General features: G+C 43.2%; 2 protein-coding genes across 6 annotated transcripts in view; one reads left to right on the top strand and one right to left on the bottom strand.

Moving 5' to 3' along the window:
* Positions 1-10341, top strand: part of ENTPD5 (ectonucleoside triphosphate diphosphohydrolase 5 (inactive)) — a 31572-nt gene extending 21231 nt beyond the window's left edge. For 3 of the 5 annotated variants that reach the window (XM_075503217.1, XM_075503218.1, XM_075503219.1), the window contains exons 13-15: positions 398-513; positions 701-3642; positions 3746-4452. In XM_075503217.1, coding sequence (XP_075359332.1) covers positions 398-513; positions 701-787 — 203 coding nt within the window. In that variant the 3' untranslated portion in view covers positions 788-3642; positions 3746-4452. Of the gene's footprint in view, positions 1-397; positions 514-700; positions 3643-3745; positions 4453-7140; positions 7262-10220 lie in introns of those variants that run through there. The other 2 variants (XM_075503220.1, XM_075503221.1) reach the window with 2 other exon arrangements.
* Positions 5809-15229, bottom strand: COQ6 (coenzyme Q6, monooxygenase). Its single transcript, XM_075503208.1, has 12 exons — positions 15049-15229; positions 13225-13359; positions 12448-12506; positions 11202-11325; positions 10626-10756; positions 10153-10260; positions 9999-10061; positions 9576-9683; positions 8964-9166; positions 7719-7834; positions 7133-7299; positions 5809-5972 (listed from the first exon to the last, which is right to left on the bottom strand). The coding sequence occupies exons 1-12, from the start codon at positions 15206-15208 to the stop codon at positions 5943-5945; spliced, it is 1404 nt and encodes a 467-aa protein (XP_075359323.1). The 5' UTR covers positions 15209-15229; the 3' UTR covers positions 5809-5942.
* Between the last annotated feature and the right edge of the window lie 90 nt (positions 15230-15319).

Below are 15319 nucleotides of genomic sequence, written 5' to 3'. Positions count from 1 at the left end.
CTGCCAACCTAGAAGGTGGAGTCCATTACTGGAGCCATCCTTGGAGACTAGACAAGGAAGAGAAATGATGCTGTGTTCTTGAAAGACTAAATAGTAACCAACTCCCTGCCAGTTATCAGTTGAGCAGAGATTCAGACTTCAAAAGGGCTGTGTAGATTATGTTGCTGTAATGAAAGACGTACTTATGATGGAGTTAAGAGAAACTGGAAGTACTATATGGTTTATTCTCCAACATTATAGAACAGCTGTGTAGCATGTACCATATGCCATATGTACCCATTAATAGAAGCGGGTGGCTTGTTTTAGTAGGCTTGGGATTGAGGTCAGTTCAAATGTATAATGTGGATAAAAGCTCCTTTATTTTGCTAAGATCCCTTTTGTTTTCTTCCTTCTCTAGTCTGTGATAACATGGAGAGGTACAACTCAGCCAGTCCTTTCCTCTGCATGGATCTCACTTACATCACTGCTTTACTAAAGGAAGGTTTTGGATTTAGGGACAACACGCTCTTACAGGTGAGAAAAACAGTTAAATCCCAAAGCCAGCTTCCAAATTTCTCTTATCAATCAACATGCATTAGTTCATTTTTCTGGCTAATTATCTACTGAGTCTTTCCAGGGTCATTACATGTAGTTGCTGTCATCTGTGCAACATATGAATCTAGAGAACTGTTGGGAACAACTTCTTTTTCTTCCTTTATAGTTAACAAAGAAAGTGAACAACATAGAGACAAGCTGGACTTTGGGTGCTACCTTTCACCTACTGCAGTCTCTGGGGATAACCTATTGAGCTGTGACATTCCTGTGGACTTCAGCATTTCTGAAAGGCTGAGAAAGCAAACTGAAATCTCCAGGTACGTTGTTTAGCTGGAGTTGGTCACTGAGCAGAACACGGACCAAAGCTATAGAAGCTTCACCCTGGGTTGGCATCGTGCATAATAAGAGTTGCCACAGTACGATTTATAATTGTGATTGCCATAAATGAAGCTGCCTTCTGAAAGTCAAAAGGCCTAAACTCCAGCAGAGTATCCGCAAGGGGCTCAAAGCCAGCTTTCACCAGCACGTTTGTATAGCATCCCATCGCTAGAAGCACAGAGTACCTGGCATGTGGTGGTGGACTACAGACACGTGATTTCCCCTCCCCCTTTTATTTTAAACATCCATAACTTAAATTTGCTTGTGAGATGTTAAATACAGAAATTAAAGATGGTATCAACAGTCATTCAGAGAAAAGTGAACAACTCTAGATGCTGCCAGCCTCAGCGTTCCACGTACCTGGCTGTTAGCTTAGCTAATACATTGCAAGAAGACTCCGGTCTTTCAAGAAGGGACCTGCTATAAGCACGCTTTGGGCATGGTTTTGGGAAAGGTGTTGGCTAAAACATAGGTTGTAACTTAGCAAGCATTTCTTTAGGCACAGTCTGTGTGCTAAGCAGAACGTGTGCCTGGCTGTTTGTGTTCCTTTTTGCTGCCTTTTACAAATCTGTGCAGCTATACCGTACATTTGGCTACCAGACCTGATAACTTGATTCATTTAGCACGTAGTCATAACACATAGTTGTGCTGGCACAACTAGACAGCAGTGCCAGCTATTTAAACTCCACTGCCAAAAGAAATGCTTGTCACATTACACCCACAAGGAAATTAAGGGTGCAGTCAGATGAAATGGCTGATCTGATAGCTCACTTTGCCGTGAGAGACAGTTCTGTTTCTCTGCACTCCCACAGCCTTCTTTCCTCTGATGCTGGCCCTCCTCAGGTTCTTTGGTGAACCAATACACGACACCAAACTTGAGTTAAATCAGCTCACCAAAGAGTCAAGTCTAGTGCTAGCACAAGGGAAATGGGCATTGCATAGCCCGGAGACACCTGCTGGGTGAGCGAGCTGTTAGAATGCTACAGCCCATTTTGTTGAGTGAGCTCTAAGGTGTGGTTTCCCATCTGAAAGTTTGGGCTTATCGCTTCCTGTGCTTTCCTTTGAAACCTCCTCTGAATGCAGAGCTGTGGTGACACAAGTTGTTTTTTCAGTTGTTTAACAGACAAAAATAGGGAGAGAGTGGAATTAGCATCAGAAACAGAGGGAGAACAAGAGCAGAAGTAGCTTTGCTTTCTTATCCCTTGTTCATTTGAAATTGATTTAAACTTCATTTCTCTTTAATATAGTGGAGTTGGACCCATAAAATGGTGTGTGCAGCCCTGCATTGCTCTGGAATTATTTTTAAGATACACAGCAGGGCTTTAGAACAGTACATCCAATGAAGGGGTTGCAGCTGTTCAGGAAGTCCAAAACTTCTGTCAGGATAGCATGAAGCTATTTGAGTAACAATTTAAAGTGGATCTTGCCATCTCTTTCACACCAAACACATAGAAGCAGTGAAAGCTCAATATTTTAAATAAAGCATCTTGTCAGATAGGCTAGAAAGCTGGGCTGTAGGATCCTGGTTTTCTTGTTTAATTGGCTGTAGAGAACATCAAAATTGCTCAAATACCTTGAGGTTCCAAATGCAGACTTGTATTGTCCTAAATAGAAACAGCTGTAGAGACAACTTTTTCCACCCCATGAAATAGTTGGCAGCTAGCTCATCTGTTTGCTCCTATTTAGCAAAAAATTAATATCTTCTACGCACCATGGAATGTGTAACATAAAGATGGATTTACCCCAGTCATAAGAACAGAGAGGTATTACGCACATGACTAAGGGAAGCTTTTATCCACTGATTTCTTGTGATGAACACTTTCCCGTCAGGCATTTGCACTTACCTATTTGCTATAACACACCTTTCCCACTTCTGCAAAACCAAAGACTGCCCTCACGCTACCTTCTCTGCAAACTGGATTTGAAAATAATTGGCAATTCCCAGCAAGGGGAAGAAGTAGTGCACTCATGCCCTCACTAATCTTGACAAGCAGTTTGGAGCCTTAGAAATTTGCCTTACTGTGAACATTAGTCCACTTCCTCTAGTTAGCAGCACAAGTTTGACTGTGGCTGATTAAGCTACCCCCTCCTCATATCTCAGGTTTTACGGTGCTAGGTGCAAGGCATGCTTTTGATTGTACAAGTTCAGTCAGCAACAGGAGTCCAAGGGTTAGGGATGGAGCTACCTGTACTTGTCCCACCACTGACACCTTGCTGTAAATTCAGGCTGTTTCTTTGAAATATGAAATGCTCATCCTACCTGTACTCCTCCTTACCAGAATCTGTTTTGAGATCTATGTTGGGAAATTCCTCAGTGTCACACCAAACTTCTGTTCCTTCCTAACTAGGAGCTTCTGTTTGAACACAAGGAAAGTAGTTGTGGAGGCCAGCCAGGCTGGCCTCTTCTCAACCACAAACGCTTCTTATTCCCCTTCCTAGTGTTTGGCAAAACTTAGTATGTGGTCTGGTCTGCACAAGGTGACTGCAAGCACATTAATTTTGTCTTCAGTGAACAACTGTATTCATTTTTGTATTCTCAGAGAACACAAAGCAGGATGCAGTGGTTACTAGCCAGGCTGCGTTACTCCCAAGAACTAGCTAATTGAATAATCCAAGTGTCTTCTTTCAGTCTGAGCCAGTGCTATGACAAACTCTTACTAGATCTTGGGGCTAAGAGCCATAAGCAGTGAGGCTGTATTTGAAACAGGAAGGGAAGGTGGGATGTTATATGTAAGGAACAAGCAGCAGCAGCAGCGTATATGCCAACTGAGTAGATGCTAGCCCTGAGGAGTACTTAAGGGTTTGGTTTTGTCTGAAGGGAGGATGGTCTTAGAACAAGACAGGTGCTACGTAGAGCAAGTTTCTTTTCTGTGTTCTTTGCCTCAGACTCCGGTACTACAAATGCTAGATGGGAGCATCTGCTTCCCAGTACCAAAGTTGCATTAAATCCAAATGCTCAGGGCCTTCATTTGTCAGTGGCACAATTCATTACCTGAAGCAAAACTGCTGCTCTCTATCAGGGGCCTGGTCCTGCAGTCATGAGAGAAACAAAAACTCAGCTCAAAGGTTTCTTTTGCAAGAAATTGCAGAATTGAGCTCCTGCTGTTTACATCTGAACTACTCAAGGTGGGTGGGGGAATCTAGAGAAGCCAGTCAAGTCCTCACACTTACCCTAGTGCAATGAGATTATTTATTAGCTTAACTAAAGACTAAGCAGCCTTTAAGAGAAGAATTCTACTTGCAGCCCTGATTTTTATCTCTTCCTTTGTAACATATTTTAGCCAGTCACTAACAGGAACTGCCTAATATGAGTGACTGAAGAAGCACAAGTAATGGCTTTCAGTTCAAAACTTATGTTTCATTCTTTCTGATGTTAATTCCTGACACTGGTCAACCATATGTGTAAATCTTGCCTGTGGGCAGTACTCACTTAACGTTGTGAGTGCCACATATCTAATGCAGGAGGCTGGTCTTTGGAACCTAAGACAGAATATCTTGAATGTCTATTTTAGTAATTAAAGCATTTTTAACAATATTCAAGACATTGTGGTGCAGTTTTCTTTCCCAGATATTATTACAGAATCACAGAATTGTAGAGGTTGGAAAAGACCTTTAAGATCATCAAGTCCAACCATAAACCTAACACTACCAAGACCACCACTACACCATGTCCCTAAGCACCTCATCCAAACATCTTTTAAATACCTCCAGGGATGGTGACTCCACCACTTTCCTGGGCAGCCTGTTCCAATGCTTGATAACCCTTTCAGTCAAGTAAAGTTTCCTAATATCCAGTCTAAACCTCCCCTGGCGCAACTTGAGGCCATTTCCTCTCGTCCTATCACTTGTTACCTGGGAGAAGAGACTGACCCCCACCTCTCTACAACCTCCTTTCAGGTAGTTGTAGAGAGCAATAAGGTCTCCCCTCAGCCTCCTTTTCTCCAGGCTAAACAACCCCAGTTCCCTCAGCCACTCCTCACAAGACTTCTGCTCCAGACCCTTCACCAGCTTCATTGCCCTTCTCTGGACACGCTCCAGCACCTCAACGTCTCTCTTGTAGCGAGGGGCCCAAAACTGAACACAGTATTTGAGGTGCGGCCTCACCAGTGCCAAATACAGGGGGACAATCACTTCCCTAGTCCTGCTGGCCACGCTATTTTTGATACAAGCCAGGATGCCATTGGCTTTCTTGGCCACCTGGGCACACTGCTGGCTCATATTCAGCCGGCTGTCAACCAACACCCCCAGGTCCTTTTCTGCCTGGCAGCTTTCCAGCCACTCTTCCCCAAGCCTGTAGCGTTGCATAGGGCTGTTGTGACCCAAGTGCAGGACCTTGCACTTGGCCTTGTTGAACCTCATACAATTGACCTCGGCCCATCGATCCAGCCTGTCCCGGTCCCTCTGCAGAGCCTTCCTACCCTATTGTTGTCTTGTATATTTTTTTCATGAAGCCCTTAAGACTAGCCAGTTCCACAAGAAACACTATTATTAAATAAAGCACCAAAAGAAGGGCAGGGAAAAGGGTGAAAGAAAGAGAAAGATTAGAGCTTTAAAACATATCTGCCATCATGAGTTGGCTCTCCTCTACTGAAAACTACCCCTCCTTTCTGAGTCCAGGCAGTGCTAAGAACCCAGGAGTGATATTACAGCTCTAGAAATCACGTCAGAGAAAAAGTAATTAAGCAGCAAAAGCTGTAGCTGGCAAAATTCAGTAGTGCGTTTGCCAAAAGACAGACAGACAGCTGTTTCCATCTCAATCTTCAATTCAAAAGGCCCAAATTAAAAGCACATTGTACAGGTAGTTCTGTGGCTGAAGACATCATGGTACTACAGGAAGAGACCCTAAATCCTCTTGAGGAGAGCAGATGAGACAGAACTTTCACATAAACCAGTGGATGATGCAGTACACAGCTCAATCCCTCAGTTTTATTGTTAAATTAAAGTAACACAATTCAAAGATTCAAGTCAGTCACAATCCTTATAAGGGCAATACATTCACTGGCAAGCTGCTGTTCCAAACTGACAACAGATCACTTGCTGGCAAAAGCCATGATTTGCTCCTAAAAGAGGGGAAGAAAAAGGTAAGTAATTCATAAACTGGTAATAAGCATACATTCTAGAAAGCAGCTGTAGTCTCCTTCCCTTTATATATATGGACAACAGTTCTTTGTCAGCCTTTTTAGCCAAGTGCAGAGCACCTATCCCTGTACGCTAGAAAATTAAAGAAGTTGCAGCATTCCTTTCCCTCCTGAGTAGCACAAAACAGAGGTGTTACCAACAGGTTCTATGCTCAGAAAAGAGGTCTTCATTTGGTTTTCTGCTTTAAACAGAGAAGCAGAAAAAAAAATTCTGAGCACTGAAGCAGCAGCATAGTCTTCTTTTTAGTGCAACTAATAAAGACACCTTGCCAGTGGCAGCTACTACACCTTAGGAGTTTAGTGTTCTTCAACTCAGGTAGCATCTTAACTGTGACCATAACACAAAGGAAACAGGCCATCTGTGTTTAATAGGAAGAAGTGACTTGATTTCTGGAATAAAACATTCAAATCCAGAAATGAGGAATCTAATTTGAGGGTGCTTGGGAGCTTTGAGGGCAGGTGGCTTAAGGAACCTCATGAAAATCCAGCAACTAGGTCAAGATGGTGCAGAGTTTAGGCAGATAGGCTGCAAATAGAGGGTCTGTGTTTAAGACTGAACCTCCTCACAACTGCCTTCCTCAGGTAATTTCCATTATAGAGACTTGTGCTTCTGCCACAAGGGAACTATTTCACAAGGCAAAACAGCCCAGAAACAGATAACTCTTTTCAGCTGCACACCACATCTGTCAAGTCACCTGATGTCTTATTCTTATTGAAGCTGTCTTCATAGGGCTGGTTTTTCATAGTGCATTTCTGGAATGTAGTTCAAGGTTCCACATTTTAATTCCATAGCAAAATAAAGCCAAAGACTTCTAGTGACTTCTAACCTCTAACTACTGATACAGAGTACAGACCCTTAGATCCTCATCTTCCTTTGTGCTGCAGGAGAAACCATTACTACTGAGCCATCAGTTATTTAGGAACTCCTCAGGCTCATTCAGGACACAAACCCTCAGTTTGAACAAGTAGCATTTTCCAACCAAAAATGTTTCATTTAAAAGAAAAAACACTCCACAGCTTGTGTATGTTTCACAAATAGTTCGGGACTCTTCCTACGGCCCTCACTAAAGTGAGATTCTTACTTTGACAGGAGGCAGGGCATTTGTTGCTTGCAATCCCCACGTCCTCAGCAACACCAAGGGAGCCAGCCTCGTGGAGTAAAGCCTCTTTAGCACATCAATAGCAGCTATCAAGGAGACATTGTGCCTCTGACGTTCTGTCTCAAACTTTAAGAGATGTTTTAAGGAGCCTGGAAGAGATAATTGAATGCTTATATTAAAATTTACTTGCCACAAAAGAATTGTGCATCTTATCTATTTAGCAGTCTCCACTGACAACTGAAAACACAGAAAAAGAACAGAGAAATGGCCCATCTTAATAAAGGCCTCCTTCCATCAGCTAGTGGTCTTCATCTCACCACCTGCAGAAGTTTTTTTTTTTTTAAAGCAGCTTTGAGATTTGTGGGATGGAAACTGTACCCAAAAATCTTTAACTGCTCCCCAACCAATGGACAACAGAACAGTTTTGCTTCAAAGGTGCTTGTACCTTTCAAACACAAGACAGCAGCATGCTTCACCTGCAAACAGAGATAATGCTTGTCCTGATGGTAGCAGCAAAGGCCTGTAAGACTAATCATCTTATTGCCACTTCATTGTCTTGGATCCTTACCCAGATCGCTCCCATTGAAGGCTGCTGCACTGAGGTGATGGGCTAAACATGCAATATCACCGAAGCCAAGGTTTACACCTTGTCCTGCAAGTGGGTGGACCCTGTGCGCTGCATCCCTGGAGCAAGAGAAGACAGAAATTTATATCCCTTCTTGAAGAAAGCCATAATGGCTGACAAACCCCAGAAGGGATCAGTATAGCACTCTTCACCTTGTTACAATGAACACCACCTTACAGCAAGCATATACGCTTTATCCAGTACCTCCTTGCATGCTATGCTGAACTACCTGACTGCCTCTCCAGTTGTAAGAAGCAAGACAAAGGGGAGGTAACAAAAAGCAATTCTGAAAGGAAAAATTATAAAGAGGTAACTAGCCAAAGTCCTCTCTCAGATCGTGTGTGGAACAGGCCTTAATGTTTTTGTAAGTGACCTCACACAACAGGAGGTATATCACTGGCACATTTCACAAACACAAAGTAGACAGACATCACAAATACAAAGGAGAAGTGGGATATCATTGAATAAAAACAAAATCAAGTTCTTTTATGAGCAGACTTATCTGTAAAGGACAAAGCCAGACATATTGATATGGGAGTCTTAAAGTTAGAGAAATGAAATAAAGTTTGGGTATGAAACATAAGATCGTGCACTTTAAAAAGCTATAAAGCACAGAATGTTCCCAAGCACAGAGTGGCTCACAAGTTGGAAAGATGAAAAGTATCTGAAGTGTAATACGGCACCCAAGAATTACTATAAACTACCAGTGCATGCAGAATCGGCAGAGAAAAAAGTACATGCAACCTTAGAATGTAAAAGATGAGATATTTTCCTATTTCTATAGACCACCGTACAAAAGCCTATGACATCCCATCTGAAATAATTTGTAAGTTTTGTAATTTGTGTTCAAGAAAGGCGAGTTTAAAACTCGAACTGGTACACAGAATGGCTGCTACAATGTTTGGGGAAGTACAGGTCCAGCATGAGATACTGGATTGTTTCGCTGGACTACACAAACCAGAAAAGGGAAATAATTATCTCGCAATTTGCATAGAAAGCACACACAATGGACAGAGCGCTACTCATACAAAAGGACTTTGTTGGCACAAGAGCACACGGTACAAACTGGGCCTGGATAAAGTTGAACTGAAACTAAATTATTTCTAACCATCTAATTTGTTGAGCGGGAGTCACTGTTTCTAACCACAGGCCACCCACTCACACAAGGGCTACCACTGGGGACCTTACCCAATAAGAGCCACGCGGTGCTGGACATACTCTGTCGCATGCCCCATTCCAAGAGGGAACATGGCTCGGCTCTCTGGATCTACTTTAGCAATGCTTGGGGGCAGCTGACGGACTGCAGTCCCTGAGGGTTTCAGGAGTGAAATAGCAGATCGAAACATGGCCCCAGCAGTATCAATGAAGTCAGAGTGGTTTACATTGCTCCACTGAAAAACCAAACAAATCTTTAGATGTAAACCCAAACTAGACATATAAAAGAATCCAGTTGGAAAAAAATCTGAATGAGGACCAAATACTGAATTTTAACCACCTAGACAAAACTCTACAGTAGAAGAAACTATCTTCATCATTTTAGGACATACAAGTTTCCAACTAGGATGAGCCTACCCTTCCCACCTTTTGGAAATCTAGTTCAACTTCTGTGACTTTCAGAACTAACCTAATTCAGTCCCAAGGCGTCATCCTTCCTTTGATAAGTGCCTTTTTAATATCCTCCTCACCAGAAGAAGGAACTTGAGAATCCACCTCTCCCATTACTACCCTTTAAGCTGTAGGGTTCCATTGTATTTCTCGTGATTGCAACAGCCCCATACCTGCCACAAGGCTGATACTCACAAAGGCAGAGTTGATGCTATCCACAAAACTCTCCTCATCCATAGTGAGAAGTTCCGATGCGTGTTCATGAGATGTAGACCAGACCAGAGAGCTGGCAGTGTCAGACAGCTAGTTTAAGACAATGTCAAGGGTAAGTATCAAGAGAAAAAGCAGCAGAAGTAAATGATCAGTGCAAAGATTTCCCCATTGCCCTGCCCCACAGCAGTCCCTCTGCACATTACTCTTCCAGCCCAACTTGCTACAAGTGGGAAATTCCAAGGATAAAGTGAGCGGGCAGGAGAGGAAAACAAATGCAATAACTGAAAAGTAAAGGGCAGATGGACAAATTCTAAGAACCAACACAGAAAGGCACATACAGAAATAAAGTTACTAGAAAAGGACAGACTAAAAAAAAAAAAATACAGAAACCACAAGTCATCTTACCGGAAGAAGTGCAATAGGTCCTGTGGGAAGGAACCTCTGCCATGCTACATTATTGTCTGTGGCCTACAGTGGAAAGAAGCAAGTGGGCAGTTATGAACTAGTGACCTAGATCACCTGCTTAAGCTGTTCTGCTGCTTATGGGAGAGAATTTCACCTCAGACAAATGAAGAGTTGCCACCACAGCTGACTGATCATACTGATGCTCAATGTTCTTAATTTCAGCTTCCTTCCGAACTACAGAGTTATGACCATCCGCACCAATCTGCAAAACAAAGAGATACAAAGCAACATCTTCAGCAGCTCCTAAGAAAGCCAATATTCCAGTCTACAAACCACAGCCTGCATGTACACATTCTTTGTTTATTCAAAAAAAAAAAAAAAAGATTCTGAAAAAAAAACAGAAGAAGTGGCCCCTTCTGCTCTTGTCCAATTCAGCACAGTCTTCTTGCATCAGGTGCAGAAAAGCCTATACACTGTGTCCCATAGCATCTCTGACAGAGTTAGCCACTCACCTCACTCAAGCCCTCCACGTGGGTGGAGCGGCACACACGGAATCAGAACCAAATCCAGTGGAAAGGACTTGGGCAAGAGATGATGCCTGATCAACAGAAATAAAAGTTTAGTTACCAGCAGTTTGGTCTGAAGTCTGCGTCCATCAGATAACTCAATTTGGACCCAAGGGCTTGTGTCACAGCTGTGAGAGGGAAGGGGCCAGGTATACCCGACTGCTCTGCTCCCGTAGAAAACCTCGACCTGGTCTGATGGGAACACAAAGTACTATGGTCACAGCATGATACAGACATGAAAAAAGGAAACATCACTACAACAGCAAAGGCCACGCACATCTTAATGGCACCCTAAGAGATGACCCTACAATTTTCAAGGCACCCTGAAAGAACAGATCTGGCCAACCCTTTGTCACTGCAAGGCCTGCTCTGGATAGTAAGCTACAGATCTTTTCATTAAGTCTATTTTTGGAGAGACTATCTTCTGGAGAACTACATATACAACTGTTTTCTTGCTGTGTAGCCTTCGGAAGACAGATTTCTCCCTCCCACCCCCAACTCAAGAAGCTGCCTATGTCTCAGAGTTACTCGATAGATGAATTATCTTTCTCCCTCTCATAACTTAGTGCACACAACAGAAAGCAAGTAACTGAAAGCTCTCTGCAGGAAATAAAATATTAAAGAAGTTGTCCACTACCTGCTACTGCATCTAACTGTTTTGTGAGAGCAGACATAATGACATCATTCTCCACTATGTAACCCATGTCATCTAAGTCATCTTTCTCAAAAACGATCATGGCTTCTGAACAAGCATCCCACACCTACAAAGAAAAAATACATTACATGAAGCTACATGATAAATAAGTGCTGTTCCTTTACAGGGACTATGAATGCATCCATCTTGACAGCAAAAGGATGCGGCAATCTAGAAATACAGAACTAGAGGAAATGTCCTGGATTACTGTCCATTCCCAGCTACTAAAGTACATCACGTAATTCGTTTCATACAATGATCTAGCTTCATCTCAAAAACTAATTGCAAAGAAAGTTTTTTATCCCTACTTTCCTGTTACATAATTAACATATAAAGCTACCCTACCACCTTGTTGTGGGTTAACCCCGCCAGGCAGCTCAGCACCACAAAGCCGCTCGCTCACTCCCCCAAAGCGGGATGGGGGAGAGAATCAGAAGAGTAAAAGTGAGAAAACTCGTGGGTTGAGATAAAGTCAGTTTAACAGGTAAAGCAAAAGCTGTGCATGCAAGCAAAGCAAAACAAGGAATTCATTCACTACTTATTGGCAGGAAGGTGTTCAGCCATCTCCAGGAAAGCAGGGCTCCATCACACGTAACGCTTACTTGGGAAGACAAACGCCATCGCTCCGAACACCCCCCCTTCCTCCTTCTTCCCCCAGCTTTATATGCTGAGCATGATGCCATATGGTGTGGAATATCCCTGTGGTCAGCTGGGGTCAGCTGTCCCAGCTGTGTCCCCTCCCAGCCCCTTGTGCACCCCCAGCCTACTCGCTGGCGGGGCAGTGTGAGAAGCAGAAAAAGCCTTGACTCTGTGGAAGCACTGCTCAGCAGTAATGAAAACATCTCTGTGTTATCAACAGTTTTCATCACAAATCCAAAACATAGCCCCATACAAGCTACTATGAAGAAAATGAACGCTATCCCAATACACCTTTACCTTTATTTCCTGACTAGTACCCATGCCTCAATATCTACAGCTTCCATTAGGAATCAACCTTTCATCCTGTAACATCAAGACTCTGAGGACAGGTATTCCTGAGTGGACTGCTACCCCCAAAAAGGTAACAGGAATCATCATAAGCATGACCTGCTCTTTGCCAAAGAAAAAACCTTTGGATCATTAATGTAAGTACTTCTGAGAATTCAAAGTAGACAGACACATAGTATATTTGCAGCCCTAAGTAAGGCACCTGCATTCGCCGGAACGGTTTGAGTCTCAGGCTGCAGACATGATCCCAGGCACCAAAACCTAAAAGAGAGAAAGGACACAAATGCATGAAGATGCAGGTTCACATGTGACACTGAGACCCAAACAAAACTGAAGCTCGCTCCACACTCTCCTCCTCCCTCCCTGACTATCAATGCCCAGACTCTGCTTGCACCATCCCTAGACAGGGCCAGGTCTGCCTCAATACTTTCACGGCTCCAGCATTGCATTATTTTACTGTTAACACAACCCAGTAGAAAAGAAACAAGAGCTTTCCATAAACGCTGTGACTTAACAGTCAACTCTCACTGTCCTGTCGCTGAGTAATAAAACAGACACAGAAACGCATGGCCATCGTTTACAACATTTCTTTCTCCGTAAGGAATCAAGGCTCAAATCTGTCTTTAAAGTGAAAATTAATCAGGAGAAGTGAGTTACCAGACTACACAGCACTAAGTACATGCTTCTTTTGTGAACAGAACATTCCAGATGCTATAGAGAGCACCTTACAACCTTTCACTAGCCTAACGTCACAAATATTTATATAACAAATCAGATCAAGGTACCAGCACACAGATCCCTGTTTGTTATCAAGAGAAGCCTGATTTAATCACAATTCAGCATATAGAATACTAAGAGACAAAGGCAAATAATTCCACTGAGTTTAGGATGAAAGCAGCACACGCTCAAAGGGGTTTTGTTTAAACAAAATCAGCTCAAATATACCGTTAAAAATGCAAACAATAAAAATTATACTTACTGCTTAGGAGGGTTGCTGATCCTGGGGAGATGGAACTGACCCTGTTACTGTAACTGTCTGGCATGCGATCATATTCTTTCCTAGGACCAGCCTCCAGCAAAGCAATCTTCTTATCGTGGAAGTGGATATCATGCCCTAAAATAAGCAAATATATGCTTTGTTCCAGTGCTCCTGCCAAAAACCTCATTCTTATTTCTGTATCAGTAACGCCTATGCATTTTTGTAATAAGATAGAGTAGATGCAAAACTTAATAAAGAAACGCATTTACAATACAGGTTTTGACTAGGCAGGTAAACTTTTGTATTTTAAAGCTTTGTGACTACAATCCTGATACTGAGACTGGCAACCCGTTTGCAATTAAAGCAAGGATTAAACATTTTCTTTTTGTACAAAGTTTACATTTTTGTACAAATTTGTGCATATTTTATTATGAAAGTTCATTATTGAAGTATTAACAAGTGAAATCTGCAATGTTTACTCCAAGCACAGAACACTTTTCAGAGCTTAAACGTAAATTCACTAATTAGAACAAGAGATCAAAATAAAACTTCTATGATACTTAGCAACTACATTTATGTTTTCTTCATCCTTATATTCTGACAGTGGAATACCACAGGCAGTTTAGACTTTAACTTTCAGTTAAAGAGAACTGAAAAAAATCAAAGGGATGACTCAAGTAAAGAGTAAATCACACTAGAGCTGAATTAGCCACGTTTGTTGCATCTGACCACTATGGTTGCAGAAGGTACCGAGACCAGAAATGGTGTCCTTATAACATCCAGAGTTTACTACTCCAGCAGTCCTAACAGCAGTATCTTGAACATATTTTCTAGATTCTGCGTAACATAAGCTCATCTCTTGAAAGGTCCCAAACCTGCATGTTAGCCTTGGATATCACTGCTGCAGGGGATCCTTATGCTGTCTCAATTCCACTGTGGTCTTCTTTAACAATACAAGCAGAACAATAAGTTTGCAAGGTAAACCTTTATACTTGCAAAGCACTTATTGCTTAGGACCTTTGCTCTTTTGCTCTTTTTTGCACTATTTTCTTTAGGCTTCTGTCACTATGACACCCTTCTGAATCAACCTTGCAAATAAAGCAGCAGCCAGTACTCTCAGGATCTCTAGTTATGCAAACCAAGCACAAATCCATTTTAACTTGGTATTCCAGTGTTTAAAATGCCAGGTTAGAGAATGAAACTTAGGATCAGAAAAGCATTTTCAGCTATGGCTGAAATCATCCATCAGTGACTGAAGCGTGACCATGTTTGACAGAAATACTACAAGCAGTCTACAGAATTCAAAGTAATGGCTACATTAAAAAAATATATAAATAGGATAAGGCTCATCATAGCGATCAGGTATCCAAACATCTTTAGTGCTGTTACAAGAAGATGCGGGAACAAGGAAATTCCACAACAGGATCTTGAATGTTAAGATCCTAAATGGCAACCACATAGTTATCTCACACTGTCACCAACAGGGATTAATAATTAAGGTTGACTTATGAAAGTATGCAATATTCCACACACAGAAACATGAAGCTTTTGGGAAAACTCCCAGTTTTAAGTTTTTGTGCAACCGGTGAGACAGACAGCGAGGGCAGCAGGACACAAAACCCGCGACTCCTTGCACTCACAAAACACGGTGCGGGAGGCCCAAAGGCCTCCGAGACCTCACACTACCGCGGCAGGGGCCGGAGGGAGAGACCGCCGCCGGCCGTGAGGCCGTGACTGCAGCCCCCGCGGGGACGGCGACGGGCCGGGCCGGGCCGACGGCACCTGCGACGCCGCCCGGAGCGGGCGAGAAGGTCACAGCCTTACCCAGCACGGCGGCCATAGCGCTCCCGACCATACCCCCGCCCGACACCACCACGTCGTAGAGCGGCGCGGCGGCGGCGACAGACCGGAGCGGAGCCCGCGGACCGACCCATAGCCGCCCACCGAGCGGGGCCAGCAGCCCCCGACAGCACACAGCCGCCATCACTGCGGAAGTGACGACACACCAACCACCTCCGAGCGGAAGTCGCTCCAGGAAACCATGACAACGCAGCCTGCCTGGGGGCGGGTACTACATGAAACAACTCTTCCCGAG

This window comes from Mycteria americana, chromosome 5 (assembly GCF_035582795.1).
Source record: "Mycteria americana isolate JAX WOST 10 ecotype Jacksonville Zoo and Gardens chromosome 5, USCA_MyAme_1.0, whole genome shotgun sequence".
Lineage (NCBI taxonomy): Eukaryota > Metazoa > Chordata > Aves > Ciconiiformes > Ciconiidae > Mycteria > Mycteria americana.
Note: the sequence above shows the minus strand (reverse complement) of the source record. Positions and strands in the feature narration are given on the sequence as shown.

What these genes read in the sequence shown, in the direction of transcription:
- COQ6 (XM_075503208.1), bottom strand. Translation starts at nt 15,208, where the DNA reads ATGGCGGCTGTGTGCTGTCGGGGGCTGCTGGCCCCGCTCGGTGGGCGG. An exon ending in CGCTATGGCCGCCGTGCTGG is followed by an intron (nt 13,360 to 15,048) that starts GTAAGGCTGTGA and finishes TGCTTATTTTAG; the next exon opens with GGCATGATATCCACTTCCAC. An exon ending in ATCAGCAACCCTCCTAAGCA is followed by an intron (nt 12,507 to 13,224) that starts GTAAGTATAATT and finishes TCTCTCTTTTAG; the next exon opens with GTTTTGGTGCCTGGGATCAT.